At 42.4% G+C, this 20241-nt stretch overlaps 3 protein-coding genes across 3 annotated transcripts; 2 read left to right on the top strand and 1 right to left on the bottom strand.

The window, feature by feature from the left end:
- The first annotated feature begins 254 nt into the window (after positions 1-254).
- On the top strand, positions 255-1058 carry LOC139447610 (uncharacterized). The gene has a single exon (XM_071229020.1). The coding sequence runs from the start codon at positions 255-257 to the stop codon at positions 1056-1058; it is 804 nt and encodes a 267-aa protein (XP_071085121.1).
- A 2109-nt stretch (positions 1059-3167) lies between these two features.
- On the top strand, positions 3168-3962 carry LOC139447644 (protein TsetseEP-like). Its single transcript, XM_071229065.1, has one exon. It carries the CDS (start codon positions 3168-3170, stop codon positions 3960-3962), a length of 795 nt encoding a protein of 264 aa, XP_071085166.1.
- Positions 3963-4845: 883 nt separating this feature from the next.
- On the bottom strand, positions 4846-5598 carry LOC139447712 (putative per-hexamer repeat protein 5). Its single transcript, XM_071229166.1, has one exon. It carries the CDS (start codon positions 5596-5598, stop codon positions 4846-4848), a length of 753 nt encoding a protein of 250 aa, XP_071085267.1.
- Between the last annotated feature and the right edge of the window lie 14643 nt (positions 5599-20241).

Here is a 20241-nt window from a genome sequence, read left to right on the forward strand (position 1 = left end):
CCCCAAAGTTAGAATTATATTATAATTGTTGAATATAGTCAAAAACATGAAAAACAGTTCGGAACACATTGCCCAAACACACCAATGCATGGTATCTCAAGGAAATTCACGTGCTGCATGTCAGAAGCGGGTAAAAATGACGTTATTCAGTGAAATTCCCTGCACGTGCAGGAAATCACCCGTATGAAGATCGCTTGTAAAATCCGTTGGAAACTGTTCTTTGCAATCACCAGCGTCTGAAAAACCCGCAGAACATGCTTAGATTAACTGTGGAACAGAGACAAAGAGCGATTGGAATGTTGGAGATGGGGGCAACTCACGACCATGTTGCAAGAATCATGGGCTGCGCAAAAAGAACGATTGGCAGACTAGTCACACGTTACAGACAAACTGGCAGGACAGCAGACAGGCCAAGGAGCGGTCGACCAAAAGTCACTGCGCCACAAGAAAACCGATATCTACGTACGCTTCATTTAAGGAACATATTCCTCACTGTGACGTCATCATCAGCGCATAGCCTTGGTCATCGTGTCAGCAGGTGGACAGTCTCGAGACGACTCCGTGAGCGAGGAATCAGAGCCTACAGACCGTTCAAGGGCATGACGTTAACGCTGGAATATCGACGTCGAAGATTGGCATGGGCAAGACGTGTTCGTCAGTGGCAGCAACGAAACTGGCAAAGAGTCCTTTTCAGCGACGAGAGTGGGTTCCAGTTGAACAGAGCTGACGGCCGAAGACGTGTCTACCGCCGGCGTGGGGAACGGACGGCACGTTGTTGCGTTCAGGAAACGGAACCATATGGTGGAGGGAGTGTGATGGTTTGGGGAGGCATTTGTGGGAACACCAAGACCGACCTCATTATCATCGTTGGCAACCTGACAGCCCGTCGGTATATTGATGAAGTTCTGCAGCCCCATGCCCTGCCTTTCTTCCAGGAACCTTGTTTCAGCAAGACAATGCCACACCACACACCGCAGCTGTCACAACGGCCTTTCTCAACGCCAACAACGTGCCCGTCCTGCCTTGGCCACCAAGATCCCCAGACATGTCTCCGATAGAACACTTGTGGGACCATCTTGGACGTCGGATTCGACAACTGCCACACCCTCCGTTGACGAGAAATGCACTGGCTCAGGCACTGCAGAGAGAATGGCGTCAGATCCCCAATCACGTGATCAGAAGACTTGCACACTCGGCCCGGCGACGTGTTCTGGCATGTATCGACGCTAGGGGTGGACATACGCGGTATTGACAGTCTGCATTCCAATTTCAACCTCTGTGTTTTTGTGATTTGCCGCTTTGGCTTGTGCTCGAATACTGGACAATCGACCCCTTTGTGATAACATTGACTCTACAGCTGTTCCATTTAACATGTTCTTTGTACTTCTGTCACACATGCTTTACGTACCTTTTTTGTTATTCATATAAAACGTCATTATCTATTCATGTTTGTGTTTGTGTTGTTTGTTAGTTGAAAAATGTTTGGAGACGTTTCTTTTGCACGTGAGTTTATAACCAGTGTTGACTATCCAGCCAGACAGACAGGCTGGCACCTTACAAAATTTACCTGTCCAGTGAGAAAGCTGCCCGTCCAGATTTTGTAAATTGAAAGGACCAACTCTTCATGCATTTTACTCAACGCTACAGTAATATTTGTGCAGTCGTAAATGAGTCGATTAGTTGTATTCATAGATCATCATGTCAGCTAATTTGAGTTTCAAATGTATATTCATATAATTTACACACATTTAAAAAACCAACACTACCATCAGGCATACATTTCCAAAAGTTAATTGCCTGAGAGGAAAAAATTTGTCAAGTGGCAATTATCTGCACAAAACCAAAAATAAACAAAATTTGTTGTATTATCTACCTAAAAATATATCATTGCCAACTAATATAAAACACCAAATGACAAACGTTTGGGAATATGTGTGTGTTCCTACACTGAGGCGGTATATGTGTATGTTCTTGCACCGAGGCGGTATATGTGTGTTTTCATGCACCGAGGCGGTATATGTGTGTGTTCTTGCACCGAGGCGGTATATGTGTGTGTTCCTACACCGAGGTGGTATATGTGTGTGTTCCTGCACCGAGGTGGTATATGTGTGTGTTCCTGCACCGAGGTGGTATATGTGTATGTTCTTGCACCGAGGTGGTATATGTGTGTTTTCCTGCACCGAGGTGGTATATGTGTGTGTTCCTGCACCGAGGTGGTATATGTGTATGTTCTTGCACCGAGGTGGTATATGTGTGTGTTCCTGCACCGAGATGGTATATTGTGTGTGTTCCTACACCGAGGTGGTATATGTGTGTGTTCTTACACCGAGGTGGTATATGTGTGTGTTCCTGCACCGAGGTGGTATATGTGTGTGTTCTTACACCGAGGCGGTATATGTGTGTTTTCATGCACCGAGGTGGTATATGTGTGTGTTCTTGCACCGAGGTGGTATATGTGTATGTTCCTACACCGAGGTGGTATATGTGTGTGTTCCTGCACCGAGGTGGTATATGTGTGTGTTCCTGCACCGAGGTGGTATATGTGTGTGTTCCTGCACCGAGGTGGTATATGTGTGTGTTCCTACACCGAGGTGGTATATGTGTGTGTTCTTGCACCGAGGCGGTATATGTGTGTGTTCCTACACCGAGGTGGTATATGTGTGTGTTCCTACACTGTGGCAGTATATGCGTGTGTTCCTACGCCGAGGCGGCATATGTGTGAGTTCGTACATTGTGGCAATGTGTCTTTGTTCCAGGTAACACAGGTATTAAACCCAATTACACAGGCTGTGAAACTTATTAACACAGGTATGAAACCCATTAATACAGGTGGTGAAACCTGTTAACACGGGTGGTGAAACCTGATAACAAGGTGGTGAAACCCGTTAACATAGGTCGAGAACCCCAATAACACAGGTGTGAAACCCATGAACACAGGTGGTGAAACCCAATAACATAGGTGTGAAACCCATTAACAGAGATGGTGAATCCCATTAAAACAGGTGGTGAAACTAAATAACACAGGTGGTGAAAACCATTAATCTAGGTGGTGAAACCAATTAACACAGATTATGATTTTGATTGGACTATGCATAGGACCTCTTGTTTGTCCAGTCTAGTTTGGCAAGGGTGGAAACTGGACTTTTTAAGTTAGTTAACTCGGGAAGATGCTTTTCACTGACTCACACAACCACAAAACTGCCTCCCCTTCCACTCATCCAGACCCAGTCCCAGAATCTGACCCAGACCCTGACCCATCAGACCCGGACCGATCAGACCCAGACCCAGACCCAGACCCAGACCCAGACCCGGACCCATCAGACCCTGACCCAGACCCTGACCCAGACCCTGACATAGCCCCTGACCCTGACCCTGACCCAGAACCAAACCCAGACCTAGAATCAAACCCAGACCCAGAAACTGACCCAGACCCAGTCCCAGAATCTGACCCAGACTCAGACCTAGAGTCACACCCTGACCCTGACCCTGACCCTGACCCTGACCCAGACCCAGACCCTGACCCTGACCCAGACCCTGACCCTGACCCTGATCCTGATCCTGACCCTGATCCTGACCCTGATCCTGACCCAGACCCACACCATGACCCTGACCCTGACCAAGAACCAGACCCAGACCTAGAATCAGACCCAGACCCAGAATCTGACCCAGACCCAGACCCCGGCCCAGTTCCAGACCCTGACCCAGACCCAGACCCAGACCCAGAAACTGACCCAGACTCAGACCCAGACCCAGAAACTGACCCACACCCACACCCACACCCACACCCACACCCACACCCACACCCACACCCACACCCACATCCACATCCACACCCACACCCACACCCACACCCACACCCACATCCACATCCACACCACAAAATCTCCACACCACATTTCAATCAGAACTCTACATTTCAGGAGCTTCAAATCAATATTCCCTACAAATTTCAAAGAAAGTGAAACTGCAATCTTACAAACCCATATAGTTTTCCCCTATAAACCTGAGATTCTAAACCTAAAGAGGAGATTGTCCCTGCATTTTTAATGAAATTATGGTACATGCAATTATACAGAGGTGGGGATTTCACAGCCTCGCACTAAGCTAGACAACTTACAAGAAGTTGGAGTCTTAATATGGTGTTTTTATGTCACCGGGTTCATGCCTGTATTGCCATAATTACTTTGCCTCGAGCCATGACTGTCATTCTCACATTGTCATTTTTTTCTTGGTCTTTTTAATGTAAAAATCTTGAAGCGTTCATCTGCACAGACATTATGGCGCAAGAAGTTCATATTTCCAACTGAATGTGTTTCATATGCACTAGCGGAAAAGTTAGGGAACAGAAAAGAGAACACGATTTTGCATAGGATTCTCACATACCTTGAAATCATCCACATATTGTTTGTCCGTGTAGCAAAGCTACCATTGTGTTCACTTGGGAATATTTATTCTACAAAATGTACTGTGGTATTTAATGGTCAAATATGTCTAGAAAGTTGTGTCTAATTTTCAAAACTGTTTAGAATGAGATAAGACCCTGCAGACATGTCAATGCTCTAAACACAATTCTTTTGTGTATTAAATACCCCCGGCTATCCCCCTTCAACCAGGAACTGACTAATACCCATTCTATTGTATGAACTTGATCAATGTCAGACACTTGTGATTGTGTGTCATTTATCATCATTGAATGTTTATTAGTCGCTTGTATGTTTTCTATGCATCATCATCATCATCGTCATCATCCTATAATGAGAGGTGTGACATCATCAAAGCTGCTGCCTAGAGGGTGCATGCATTCGGCCTGTCAACACTGGGTTCATGTGAAGTACTGTACACCTGTCAGAACATTCCGTCGTCAGTCAGAATATCGGTGCCCCTGTCATGATGATAAGAAGAGTACAATAGTGTGCCCCCACATGTGTCCCTGCCTTTTCCCATCTGTGCCACTGCCTGTGCCCCAACCTGTGCCCCACCTGTGTCCCTGCCTTTCCCCATCTGTGCCACTGCCTGTGCCCCCACCTCTGCCCCACCTGTGTCCCTGCCTTTCCCCATCTGTGCCACTGCCTGCCCCCACCTGTGCCACTGCCTGTGCCAACCTGTGTCCCTGCCTTTCCCCATCTGTGCCACTACCTGTGCCCCCACATGTGCCACTGCCTGTGCCAACCTGTGCCACTGCCTGTGTCCCTGCCTTTCCCCATCTGTGCCACTGCCTGCCCCCACCTGTGCCAACCTGTGTCCCTGCCTTTCCCCATCTGTGCCACTGCCTGTGCCCCCACATGTGCCACTGCCTGTGCCAACCTGTGCCACTGCCTGTGTCCCTGCCTTTCCCCATCTGTGCCACTGCCTGTGCCCCCACCTGTGCCACTGCCTGCCCCCACCTGTGTCCCTGCCTTGCCCCATATGTGCCACTGCTTGTGCCCCCACCTGTGCCACTGCCTGTGCCAACCTGTGCCACTGCCTTTCCCCATCTGTGCCACTGCCTGTGCCCCCACCTGTGCCACTGCCTGCCCCCACATGTGTCCCTGCCTTTCCCCATCTGTGCCACTGCCTGTGCCCCACCTGTGCCCCACCTGTATCCCTGCCTTTCCCCATTTGTGCCACTGCCTGTGCCCCAACCTATGCCCCACCTGTGCCCCTGCCTTTCCCCATCTGTGCCACTGCCTGTGCCCCCACCTGTGCCCCACCTATGTCCCTGCCTTTCCCCATCTGTGCCACTGCCTGTGCCCCACCTGTGCCCCTGCCTTTCCCCATCTGTGCCACTGCCTGTGCCCCACCTGTGTCCCTGCCTTTCCCCATCTGTGCCACTGCCTGTGCCCCACCTTGTTCGCCCCTTAAAGCACTCACGTGTCACGCCGAAGGCCCGTGTTCAATTCCCCACATGGGTACAATGTATGAAGCATATTTCTGGTGTGATATTGATGGAATAGATTGCTTTTAAGCTGTAACCAAAAACATTTGGCATAGAATCGGTGGGGCTTGTGTTGCATTACTGAACAATGTCCCTGATATCATATAGCACGTTGTCTACAGTTTTGTGTATGTTAATCAATAAATAAGCAGTCTGAGAAGTTAGTATTATTGACGTACAGTCATTATTTATATGTATTCAAAATATATTTGTGATTCAGAAGCTAAAAAGAAGAAACTGGGGTGCACACTTGGCGTGAATCTGCCGGGTTTTTTTTACGCTGATACCTTCATAAACGCAAAGAAAAACTGACGTCGATTCAATGTAATAAAATATAGCGCAATAAAATCAATAAAATATTCTTCTTTGAAGTTTGATTAATTTACTTATTGATTGTTCATAAAAGGAGCTTTTGTAATTTACCATACATTCGCGTTCCCGATACTATATTTAGACATTACTGTATCAAATGTCGCAAGTGATGAGGTCACAGGGTCTGAGAATAAATAAGTTTGACTTTTCGGCACAAATTTACATTTCAAATATAGTGGGGTTCATGTGCGCGTAAATTCATTTCTTACTCCAGTCTTCATTGAACCAACTTAATTTTACCCAGATACATATTTTTTTACAAACGGTTGCAGGATAAGCATTGTTAAATGGACAAAATCAACTTAACAACAGTTGGCTGTTCTATTAATTTTCACACCACAAAGCAGCTGTATGCATTCTTGTGTGTGGAGAAGCACTGTGTAGACAGTCCCATGAATTACTCGATGATAAACACATTTATTACCATATTTTCTCGAGTGTAGTGCGTACCCAAGTACAATGCGCATGCCCCTCTTGGGGATTCAGGAATTATATAAAATATGAAGATGTGAATATCATGCGTACACCGTACCCCTTCAGCGAATTCAGGTAAACGAACGGGTTATAAGGGACATGGTCAGTACAAGTTTGAAATTCAATATAAAAAATCACCAGACATGTTATTTGCCATTTAAATTGTATTTTTTGTTCTGCCAGGCATTGTTTTACATGGGAGATTAAGATTACCTTGTGTATTTTCTCATAAACTAATCCAGAAACAGCAATCAGCTGTACACACGTTTTCTTTGAATCTACCGGTGATTTGGTTAAAACTTACCCAATAATCTAACTTTAAAGGAATTTGATGCAAGGATCAGGAAAAATTGTATCTGAAACTATTTTATAAGGGATAATATATAGAGGTTATCACGCGAGTGTGTTTGCGGGTGGTAAACATCCTGCATTAGGGATAAACATTGTATGTAGCGAGCCTCTTTATCCACATATGACCCCAACAGATATAGTTTTTATCCGTTGGCATTATCCTGCCGAGAAACCTACCCATTATATGATAAATTCCAATATCAGGTTATTTTAGTTGCAGTTGTAAATAGGCCATGTATTGAGATGTGTTTGACACATATGAAATACTGACCCAGATGGAAAAGATTTCTGATTCTAAAACTTTGAAATAATTACAGTATTAACAATATTATTCTAAATTGTGCGGATGAATCCCAAATCAATGATTACCACACTAAGCAGACATATTAATTAACATTTTTTTTAATTTGGACAAGAAATGCATTAACTACACAAGATGTGATTATGAGTTGCGCGAATGATTGTTTTAAAGATTTTTTCAATAATCATTAGTATTGCGTCACTGCTTTTCTAATCATGCTTTGGATATCAAATGTCAATAGGAAAACACGATAAAAATGAGCACATGAAACAATATGAACACGCCTAGTACAAAGCAATCAACGTCATTAATGTAGCACTGATGGGACAATGTTGCCTGAAGGTCAAGGCTTATCAGAGATTCATCCTGCAATAATGCCTGGTTTCCTGGTTTCGAGTTTAAACACTAGATCGTGATGTTTAGTCTGTGTGCACCATAACAGTACCATCTTCCTGAGGCAAGGGAGTTGACTGACTATAAAAGTCCAGTTTCCACCCTTGCCGAACTAGGTTGGAATTATGGAGTAAGATTTTGGCTGGGCTAACGAGTCTATGCATAGTCCAATCAAAATCGCGTAACGAAATCGACATCTGGTTTGTAAACTGCGGAGCAAGTTTGGTTGATCGCAAAATTTGCAAAGCATGTGTTCCGTCAACTCTACGTCAACAGATATTTTCCTAATCTTTTCATGTTTTTAATCAAGGTGCCCACGTGATTTGATGCACCTCGTGAAGTAATATTGACCTGTTTTATCACAATATGGATTTTGTTTATCAAGCATATCGTTTTGACTGGGCGCCGCCATTTTATTTGAAGCAAATGCAAGTGATATGTGAGATGGAATCTGATTGGCCAATAACTCGTAATAGCTACTTGTGGCTCTACGGTCGCGCCCAGAATTTCCAGCCTAGGCTGGCAAGGGTGGAAACTGGACTTTTAGAGTCAGTTAACTCCCCTGCCTCATGAAGATGGGGTTTGCACCAAAGGGATAGATGTCTGGATGTGTCATTTTTGGAAAGCACTGATATAACTGTAATACTGTATAAAGTGGTGTTAAACCAGATCACTCAATCATGTTATAGGTATGTACTAAATATATTTGTAGTAGTATTTTCGGTGGCAGCAAATGATTGAAATCTTAGTATAAACTATTGAGTGCTGTCATGTCCGGATTTGAACCACAGTCAACAGCGAGTGGAACATTCCAGAAGGGCTTTGTACTCCAATTAGAGTTATCTGCCCATTACAGGCTAGATGGTTTCAGAAGTTTCAGGATGGGACAGTTTCTAGATGGATGGATGTACCTGTATAAGAGCATCAAGAGGGCGACTCGGGACTTTTTTCAACCTCTTGTTTTAATCTTCTTGCCTGCCTGGAAACATTGATGTTTGTCAGCTTCCAACACTGGGCCCTAATGAGGATTCGAGCAAAGAGACCATCCTCTTTGAAGAAACAGTGACCATATTCTAAACATTTGTGAGTGCATTTATTCTAGGGCCTTTTATGTATTGCTGCTGCCACAGATTTGATCCACTGTAATGCCTTTTTTATTGTAAACCTGAAACTATGTGTTTTAAAATAATGTATTGATTATTCATTGATCAGATTTTACAATAAAGGTCTGTATGTACTGATTTCTGGGATGACCTTTGCGTTCTAGTATGGAAACCATGTAATACTTTACCTAATTAAAAGTTGGCTCTAAATAACTTTTTTATGCCTTTTTATCCAAATAAAATCATAAATAATGGAAGTTGGACCCAGATAAAGGTTCTCAAAAAATGGCTGATTCAAGGGCATGGTAGACTAATGCTTAGTCTCTGAAATTATATGTAATTTTGATAAAAACAAATTATTAGATTTTTTTATGCACTATTGCAATGAAAATATTGACCCTCCCTGTCCTTGTAGATTTTATTATGAAACGTCCATGTTGTCATGACCCACCTTCAATATGTGTATTATTTTTAATGACCATCTCCTTGAGATCTTCATATTCTTTGGCGACCCTCCACTGATTAGTTCTGAGAACCATCCGCCTCTAATGAATACCCGTCCCTCAAGTGAAAAGGAGACCCAGTGAGATTGCTGAACCTGTGAAAAATCTAGACTTGCTTTATTTAGAGCTTCGCATTACAATAAGGTCTGGGAAGGAACAATAATATGGTTCAGGGACCATGAGACAGACAAAGGTATGGCTAAAACAGGCTTCTATTAGAGAATTCGCTGTACTTCAAAACAGTGATCCTATGCTACAAAAAACATGGCGATTCATGTGCATGACATCAAACAAACACATGGTACATACGCTGACTAAATGCACGCATTAGCAGCGGTATTAATTCAACAAACACATTAACAGCCTCAGTTTATTGGGGATGTTTTCTAAATGACTTGGTAAACGCCCTACCTGCTTGCTGTAGCAGATGGTTTCAATGCCTGACGTATTAACTATAGGCGAGCAGAGTGTTCTGTCAATACGAAGACATTGGCTAAATACTGAATGAAGACCACAGTCAACAGATCCAACTGATAGGATAATAGCTTTTTGACATTTGTTAATCAAAGGATGAAATGTACGTCAATTTTTTATCAAAGCCATATACCTTTTATACTTTTGAACTCCTGGATACCAGAGAAATAGTTTGATGGGGTTTGGCACAAAGGATTAAATACAGTAAACTACGTTTATAACGAACACGCTTATAACGAAGTGACGGATATAACGAACTTACTTTTTTGTCCCGACTGTTTGCTGTAGTTATGCTGCATATATGCTTATAACGAACTACGGTTATAACGAACTAAAATTAGAGGTCCCTTTGAGTTCGTTATAACCGTAGTTTGCTGTATTACCATCTGAACGAACCATCACCAAAGTTAATGTACCACATTTTGCATCTTAGGTTAATAACATACCGGTATATATGATAATAATAAAATCAATTGACTCTTCCACCGTTATCAAGCTCTTTTTTTATTTGGTAATTACTAGTTTCCTTTTAATTTGTAATGAATATGGAATGTTTAATTATGGTAAAACATAACAGATTAACTATAGTAATATGACAGAATAGGGTGTTCTTTAAGTTCTTTTTGAGTAGCATATATGACTAATAACAGTGTCTTTCTGTTACGAAATATGAGGCACAAGCATAATCCCGATCTCATAAATTTGGCTTGATATTTCGACCCGTGAAGATCCGGGGTAGAATAGGTCTTCAGCAACCCAAACTTGCCGTGAAAGGCTACTATGCTTGTCGTAAGAGGCGACTAACGGGATCGGATGATATAAGATCACTTGCCTCAACCAAGTCAACGAGTCTGACAATCCGATCCCACTAGTCGCCTATTATGACAAGTTTGTTTGTTTGTTTGTTGTTTAACGCCGCACTCAGCAATATTCAAGCTATATGACGGCGGTCTGTAAAATAATCGAGTCTAGACCCGACAATCCAGTGATTGACATCATGAGCATCGATCCATGCAATTGGGATACGATGACATGCATCGAGCCTGACCACCCGATCCCGTTAGTCCCCTTTTACGAAAAGCATAGTCGCCTTTTACGGCAAGTGTGGGTTGCTGAAGACATATTCTACCCCGGAATCTTCGCGTGTCTACTGTAGAGACAAATATCATAAGAGTTTGATGGAACAGGACAGTGAGTTTGATACAACCTTGGATTTAACACATCATAGTTTGAGACAACAGGGTTTGACTGTCGTTTTATCATCGTTGATTATCCTGTGAATCTGGACCAGACAATCCAGTCATTGACATCATGAGCATCAATCCATGCAATTGGGATACGATGACATGAATCAACCAAGTCAGCGAGCCTGACAACCCGATCCCATTAGTCACCTCTTCTGACCATGTTCCTCGGGCCTGGAAATTACAGCCGAGTTTGGCAAGGGTGGAAAGTGGACTTTCATAGTCAGTTAACGCACTTCCCTCGGGAAGATGCTTACGACAACCATAGTCGCTTTTCATGGCTAGCATGGATTGCTGCTGAAGACCTGTTCTACCCTGGATCTTCACGGATCGTGATTTTAGATAAAAGTTTGAGATACGAGTTTGAGAAAGGTGTTTGAGGTGGAGTTTGAGTTGGGAGCTCGGGGTTGTAGTTTGAGATAGGAGTTTGAGGTAGGAGTTTGAGGTAGGTGTTCGATGTAGGTGTTTGAGATGGGAGTTTGTGGTGGGAGGTTGAGGAAGGTGTTTGAAAAAGGGCTTTTGAAGTAGGTGTTTGAGGTAGGTGTTAGCGATGGGAGTTTGAGGTTGGAGCTTGAGGTTAGAGTTGAAGTAGGTGTTTGAGGTAGGTGTTTGAGGTAGGTGTTTGAGGTTGGAGTTTGAGGTAGGTGTTTGTGATAGGTGCTTGAGGTAGGTGTTTGCGATGGGAGTTTGAGGTGGGAGCTTGAGGTTGGAGTTTGAGGTAGGAGTTTGAGGTAGGTGTTTGTGATAGGTGTTTGAGGTAGGTGTTTGAGGTAGGTGTTTGAGATAGGTGTTTGAGGTAGGTGTTTGTGATAGGTGTTTGAGATAGTGTTTGAGGTAGGTGTTTGAGATGAGAGTTTGAGGTGGGAGTTTGAGGTGGGAGCTTGAGATAGGTGTTTGAGGTAGGTGTTTGAGGTGGGAGTTTGAGGTGGTTGTTTAAGATGAGAGTTTGGGTTGGGAGTTTGAGATAGGAGTTTTAGGTAGGAGTTTGAGATTCTAGATTGATCCAGGATATGTATCATAAAAGAATGGACATATTATACACTGGCTAATCAGGGATGAAGCTTTACTTTACTAAGTGCAAATCAATAGATAAGATATGAAAATCATCATGTTCCATGACTCAACTGATGGTAACCGCAGTTACTTCTGATGGTGATTGGGTGCCGTCTGTCAATGATGTAATTTGTGAAAGTTTGACTTTGTCATTTCCATGGAAACATGTGGACTGATAGTAAATCAGATAAAGCCATTTCCGGACCTTATCTCAAACCCACTGAACATTTCTATAAAAACATTGCAATAAGTGAGGGTGGTAATTGTCCTAACTCTTGAAAGTACCTGCACAGTTTGCGCGAAAGATCAACAGTTTATATTTTAATGGATGTTACATCTGAGTTGATGATGGGTAAAAAAAGTAAAAATAAAATAGGACAATAAATGCATTGTGTGAACGTGAACATCTACCGGATGGTAAGCAAAAGGGCCTTTAACATGTCTTGGTACAGTGTATGGAATGACATGACCCTGTTATGAGCTGTAGCTGGTCTTGGTACAGTGTATGGAATGACACGACCCTGTTATGAGCTGTAGCTGGTCTTGGTACAGTGTATGGAATGACACGACCCTGTTATGAGCTGTAGCTGGTCTTGGTACAGTGTATGGAATGACATGACCCGGTTATGAGCTGTATGTGGTCTTGGTACAGTGTATGGAATGACATGACCCTGTTATGAGCTGTATGTGGTCTTGGTACAGTGTATGGAATGACATGACCCTGTTATGAGCTGAAGCTGGTCTTGGTACAGTGTATGGAATGACACGACCCTGTTATGAGCTGTAGCTGGTCTTGGTACAGTGTATGGAATGACACGACCCTGTTATGAGCTGTAGCTGGTCTTGGTACAGTGTATGGAATGACATGACCCGGTTATGAGCTGTATGTGGTCTTGGTACAGTGTATGGAATGACATGACCCTGTTATGAGCTGTAGGTGGTCTTAGTGCAGTGTATGGAATGACATGACCCTGTTATGAGCTGTAGCTGGTCTTGGTACAGTGTATGGAATGACATGACCCTGTTATGAGCTGTAGCTGGTCTCGGTACAGTGTATGGAATGACATGACCCTGTCATGAGCTGTAGGTGGTCTTGGTACAGTGTATGGAATGACATGACCCGGTTATAAGTGAGTGAGTGAGTTGGGTTTAACGCTGCTTTTAACAGTATTCCAGTTATATCGCGACGTGTCAGCTTAATGTGGGAGGAAAGCCCGAAGTGATGCAGGTCTCATACGTTTACCACTTCGGTGAAACCCACGAGCACGGGTATGGTGCTGACAAACCTAGAAACATAATCGGGGCGAACAGGGATTCGAGCCCACAATCATAGGTTTCTTGCGCGCCCAGAAGGCGCAACTCTGCACAGCAAATCGCGTGGGCCTTAGACGACTGGGCCACTGTTATGAACTGTAGATGGTCTTGGTACAGTGTATCGAATGCCATGACCCTGTTATAAGCTGTAGCTGGTCTTGGTACAGTGTATGGAATGACATGACCCTGTTATGAGCTGTAGGTGGTCTTAGTGCAGTGTATGGAATGACATGACCCTGTTATGAGCCGTAGGTGGTCTTGGTACAGTGTATGGAATGGCATGACCCTGTCATGAGCTGTAGCTGGTCTTTGTGCAATGTTGAGAATGAACTGAACCTGTCATGAGTGAATGAGTTGGGTTTATCGCTGCTTTTGAACAGTTCTCCAGTTACATCACAGCGTGTCAGCTTAATGCCAGAAGGACCCAACACTGCATAGCCAAGACGGCTGGGCCAAGTGTGCCATCACACATGGTGATGTCACATCCTTTTTTTAAATTTTCATGAAATCAAAAAGGCATTAAATTACCTGAGTGTATCAAAGGTGAAAGTGAAGATGTAATTTGTTTGTATATATGTGTTTTTTAACAAAGCTCTTTTGTATTAAGAATAAACAGAAGCATTTATGTGAACAATACTGATGTGTCTTATACAACAATGGAGCCTATTGCATTGTGGGAACTGGTGCCTACAGACAGGTTAGTACCTGGTGATATGGAAAATTAACGCTCGCGGCGTCAGTTGGGGGCTGAAGACAAGGGGAGAGGGGAGGGCAGATGCTTGCTGTGAAAGACGACTATGCTTGTCGTTAGATACAGGATCGGGTGGTCACTCTCGCTGACTTGGTTGATGCATGTCATCGTATCCCAATTGCGTGGATCGACGCTCATGACATCAATCACTTGATTGTCTGGTCAAGACTCGATTATTTACAGACCTCCATCATATAGCTGGAATACTGTCGAGTGCGGCGTTAAACAACAAACAAACAAAACAAAGCTTGCTGAGCACAAAAATGCAAAATAGTGCACCAAATCTCATTCCGGTCTCGTCTGAATTGAATTACGAATGCGGGGTTGTTACGAAGAATAACTACCCGCCGAAACGACGACGTAACCTAATGTAGTCGCGTAACTTCTAATAAAAGGACATGATCTGGCTAAACTCATTAAAACTCATTCAGATATATTTTTTTCTCTCATACAATACCTCTCTGTGTGAAAATCTGATGACGCCTCCAAAGAAGACCCCTTTCGGTGAATAAAGTGAGTGAGTGAGTTGGGTTTAACGCCTCTTTTAACAGTATTCCAGTTATATCACGGCGTGTCAGCTTAATGTGGGAGGAAAGCCCCAAGTGATGCAGGTATCAGGCGTTTACCACTTCGGTGAAACCCACGAGCACAGGTATGGTGCTGACAAACCTAGAAACATAATCTGGGCGAACCGGGATTCGAACCCACAATCATAGGTTTCTGGCGTGCCCAAGGGACGCAACTCTGCACAGCGAATCGCGGCGCCTTAGACAACTGGGCCACGGTGAATAATGAGTAAACTTGGACCAATCAGTCACAATGAACAAAGCGTTGATTCTCGAGCGAATCAGATGTCGAAAACAATTCAGTTTAATTTCTTTACCATCTCAATTCGGACATTTAAATTTTAACAACAGAAAACCCACACAGAACACAAATGTTCTTTCCGATGGGGCATCCTTTTTTATGTAGATGTCATGCTGCGCAGATGCGAAAGATACATTCGGAACAAGGGGACTGACATGCAGGTCTGAATGACTTGCTCATTTGTACTGAGAATAAAGGAGTTTTGACACTGACTGGCTAATCACTAGGATGGAAAAGATATGCCATAGTCGGATATAGACAAGCACCAAATTTTAAGCTCTCTGTTGTCCCTAGAACTTGAAATACACTTTCTTTGTCAAAGTTTATTTTGTTTGTTTGTTGTTTAACGCCACACCCAGTAATATTTCTAGCTATATGACGGCGGTCTGTAAATAATCGAGTCTGGACGGGCAATCCAGTGATTGATATCATGAGCATCGATCTTTGCAATTGGGATACGATGACAAGCATCTACCAAGTCAGCGAGCCTGACCACCCGATCCTGTTAGTCGCCGCTTACGACAAGCATAGTTGCCATTTACGGAAGACCTATTCTACCCCGGATCTTCAGGATTTGGGCCATAAATGTATTGCCACACATACTTTGAAACTACAACCTATCATTGTACATATCATTATTTCAAAAAGCATACCAACAATGACTGAGAAAGTACATTTCTGTAAAACTTATATTCCTCGGCGATGTAGCCGTTAAATCATCTGTTGCAATTTGTGGTGGTTATTGTGATTTGAAACCTCTAATTGAGCAATCAGAAGCAAGTAATGTCTAAGGTCATTGATTCTTTCATATTTATCACCAATCTTTAAACAGGAGTGCATGAGGGACTGATCATTATAACTGGGGGCTGGGGGTTGGGGTCTTTGAAAAGTAATTCATGTCCCTGTAAATTTGTTCACTTGTCATGCTGGGTGTAAAAATAAATTACAGTTTTCTAAAAAAATTAAATTGTTCGCCTCTTTCATAGAAAACTATTGTAATTAAGTTTTGAAGCAGTGACTTAAAAATAACCCATTCCCCCTCCAGACTCGTAAATGTTAGCTTCCTTAGGGTTAAGAAAATGCTTTCAGGAAACAGTGATGTCATAAAAAACACAGATGAGCTCAGTCTGGAAACATTATGTTCTGTCAGAAGATATTACATGCTACAAACTGTCACATCAACACGGAACATTGTAATAATCTAAAACCAAGGAAAAAAACTCTGACAATGATAGATACTCATAATAAAAGTTGCTTTCTAACTTTGTCATACTTTAACCATAAGATGAATTCACAGTCATAATGATTCCCATTTATGTCCATATTGCCCACCTGGTAAAATGAAAAAAAACACACCAGGGAATTATGCTCAGGTCATCAAATTTTGTATATGTACTTAGAGCTTCTTGGTCCAAATCCCATTTGTCAGGAGGAAAATATATATCATGCTTTTTCATATCATATGAGTCCAAATGTTTTCTTATTTTTCGGTTTATGGATTTTGGCCCAAAAATTCAAGTTTGTAGGCTGAAAAAACGACAGTAAAAACAAGACAATTGTTGTGTTTTGAAGTTTTTAAGACTAAATTTCAACAGCATTTTGTTTAAATTGATAGTGACAGTAACTGTTTTTTTTGTTTTTTTAAAAGTTATACTTATTTCTGCTCGGTGGAATAACATGATAAAATAATTCACATTTCAATTTTGGGCCTAGTCAAATTTGTAAAGTAAAGTAAATTTAAAAAAAAAAAAAAAAAAAAGTCCTGTCAGGCAACTTTAAATTGACAGAAAATCAAACGTGAAAAATATTTCATTTTTGAGTAGGTTAACCTTAAAATAATCATAAAATAATATGTCTGTTGTATGTAGAAAGTTGCATGCGATGAAGTATAACATGTAACAAAGTTTACCCTGCCCTGCCGCATCCCTGATAACAGCTACATTTTATTGCACGTTTTTTTTTATTATGAAAAAATAACACAGCTCTAATCTATGTAACTTCAGGGATTGATACAGTATGCGCAACGTATTTTATGTTTATATATCCATAAACGCCAAAAAATATTAAAGCTAATTCCTAAAACAATTTGTGACAAAAATGCGAAGATATACTGTCACCGGAGTGACCGAACGTCAGATATACTGGCTGATCAAGGTAAATATTATGATGGATGAGAGATCATGGTCTTTTGCTGTTTGACATCTCCCAAAGTCTTGTCATCAATGATTGATGAAGAAGAAATCCAGCATGATTCTGCTCTTTATCAAACAGTTCTTTTACAACTATTATTTAAAATGTTCCACAGATGGGTGTCCATTGACAGTCTTGGTCCAGACACTGAAACTCATGTCTACATTTTGTGTATAATTGAGGTCACGATTAATTGATAGACAGATATACACTGAAAGGCAAAAACAAGTTGCCACCAGATTGGGAAGTTATAACTTTCACCCTGTTTAACATCATGCAGAGTAAATCTGAGATAATTTATTACCATTAGAGGTGAGGTGAAATCGAGTTTAGCGCGCATTCAAGATGATTACACTTATATAGCAACGTGCATTCATGTTTGTGTGTATGTGTGTGGCTGCTTGTACCGGTACTAGTCCAGACTTATGCTGATATTATAGCGTTTGCCTATTGAGATATGATACCGCAGTTTAACATGAATAGCCGACTCAGACACATTGAACTGACTCCGAGCCGACCAGTCCTTGTTTTAACCCCTTAATGCCGAGTGTAAGGCAGGGTAACAACAAGTACCTTCTTTTAATGTCTTTTGGTATGACGCGTCCAGGGATTGAACGCTCGACTGTCTGCTCTCTATTACCATCAGAAATCAGAGCTTTGCGAGCACATTTCATTTGTTGAGTACGGTCAGGAAAATCGGACAGTTTGTACCTATCTCTGAATATCTGCAGCGGGTACCCGGGTAGGGTCGGGTAATAGGGTGGTGGGTACCCGGGTAGTAAATTTGGACTCGTCCCAGCCCTAGTTAGATGGCTGACTTTGTGTTCGGGCGATTAGGTAACTCTGAGAATGTGGGTTCTAATCCTGGAAGGGTTGCAAATCTTTACAAAGAAAGTGTTATCCCAAATATTACATTTGATACATTTGACCACTTTCTAAAAGGCATTATAATTAATTAACTGTGACATTGTACAGCTCGTTGTACAGCTTGTTGAGTCAATGTACAGTACAATGTTGATGAGAATTAACAATCGGGATTAGCATCTTAGTAACGGCAATTAAGTGATTAGACCTTCACCATCTTCCCGAGGCAAGCGTGTCCACTTGCCTATATCAAAGCCTAGTTTCTACCCTTGCCACATCAAGGCCACTTTTCTTGGCTCGGCCCCAGCGTCACCTCACGTGGATAACGAGTTGTGCCCCTTGTAATGAAAACAAGATATCCAAATCAGATTCCTGTTCTTATCTCGTATAGCTTCACAAAGATGGCGACTACCGCAGGCGAGAACCTAGCCGATCAGTTAACAAAAACATTCGCAATTTCACCCCAGACACAAAATTATAGGCATCTTTGGAGGGGGGGGGGGGGGGGGGGGGGGGGGGTTAAAAGATGAAAAAGACGTGTTAACAAAGACAGGCAGCGGTAAATCACTTTCATACGAAGATGTACCAGTCGTGGATGTTGATTTTGTGAAATGTTCCCTGATTTGACAATCGATATGTCCAATCATCTTTAACACAGGGAAGTGGGCTTGGTGTGGCAAAGGTGGAAACAAGACTTTGATAAAAAGGCTAGTAGACGCTCTTGCCTCAGGAAGATGATCTTCACAAGTCATGGCTACATGGTAATTAGACATTGGAATAAAATATTCATTCATTATATGGATGTCCTGACTGGTCGTAATGACAGTACGCAGATATTGCCAACATCTCCGGCAACAATCCACCCCTTCTTAAACAGACAAGCCTTGCGACTGCAAACTTTAATGTGCAAGATATGATTGTGATTCACCAGGCCATCTTCCCGAGGCAAGGGCGTTAACTGACTGTAAAAGTCCGGTTTCCACCCTTGCAAAACAAGACAGGAACTTCTGGGTTCGATTGTAGCGCCATCAGTTGCTATTACGAGTTATGTCCCAATCAGATTCCACCTCTCATATCGCTAACATTTGCAGTGCCAAGTCAAGATGATCTCTTACTTTGCGAAGTGCATTAAATGTGCATGTGAGCACCTTCATTAAAAACATGAAAAGATATGGAAAATATCTGTTGACGCCGAGTTGCCGTTACAATGCTTTGCAAATCCTACAAGCGACCAAAATATGTATGGCAGTTCATGAACCGGATGTCGATTTCGTTATGCGATTTCTGTTGGACTACATAAGTTCAGAAAGGGTATAAATTTGACTTTTAAATACTCATTAGACTTTTATAGTCAGTAAACTCTCTTGCCTTGGGAAGAAGTCATCAGACACAGAATATGTAAGAAAACATAACCATTCAACAAACATCCCAGTGCAAATCAGATATTGCTCGACCCGTGAAGATCAGGGGTAAAATAGGTCTTCAGCAACCCATGCTTGCCGTATAAGGCGACTGTATGTGTCGTAAGAGGCGACTAACGGGTGGTCAGGCTTGCTGACTAGGTTGATGCATGTCATCGTATCCCAATTGCGTGGATCGATGCTCATCATGTCAGTCACTGTATTGTGATTATTTACAGAACCCCATCATATGGCTGGAATATTTCTGAGTACGGTGTTAAACAACAAACAAACAAACATCAGATATTGCACCTGAATTATGTTAAGGTTTGAGACTGTCGTCCTTACTTGCTTAGAGGGACAAAAATGTCTTGAGGCAGGTTTGGATTAATTTGAAGCTACTGATATCCTTTAATCTATTTCAGTACTCTGATAAGATACCTCTATCACCATAACATACCTCTCACTCTACAAGACTACAAATGATACCTCCTTAGAAGGGTGTGTCAGGTTAACCCTGCGTGGACTTTGGCCGCTCAGTCTGAACGGAGAATGTGGATTCTTTACCACCTCGATCTACGAATTTCTATTTTAACAAAAGAAAACCCACACAGAACACAAAGATTCTTTCAGTGGTACTCCTTTTCGGTGTAGATGCCATGATGATTGTTTG

Source organism: Haliotis cracherodii, unplaced genomic scaffold, assembly GCF_022045235.1.
Source record: "Haliotis cracherodii isolate W230 unplaced genomic scaffold, xgHalCrac1.p SCAF_10, whole genome shotgun sequence".
NCBI lineage: Eukaryota > Metazoa > Mollusca > Gastropoda > Lepetellida > Haliotidae > Haliotis > Haliotis cracherodii.

What these genes read in the sequence shown, in the direction of transcription:
- LOC139447610 (XM_071229020.1), top strand. Translation starts at nt 255, where the DNA reads ATGCTTAGATTAACTGTGGAACAGAGACAAAGAGCGATTGGAATGTTG.
- LOC139447644 (XM_071229065.1), top strand. Translation starts at nt 3,168, where the DNA reads ATGCTTTTCACTGACTCACACAACCACAAAACTGCCTCCCCTTCCACT.
- LOC139447712 (XM_071229166.1), bottom strand. Translation starts at nt 5,598, where the DNA reads ATGGGGAAAGGCAGGGATACAGGTGGGGCACAGGTGGGGCACAGGCAG.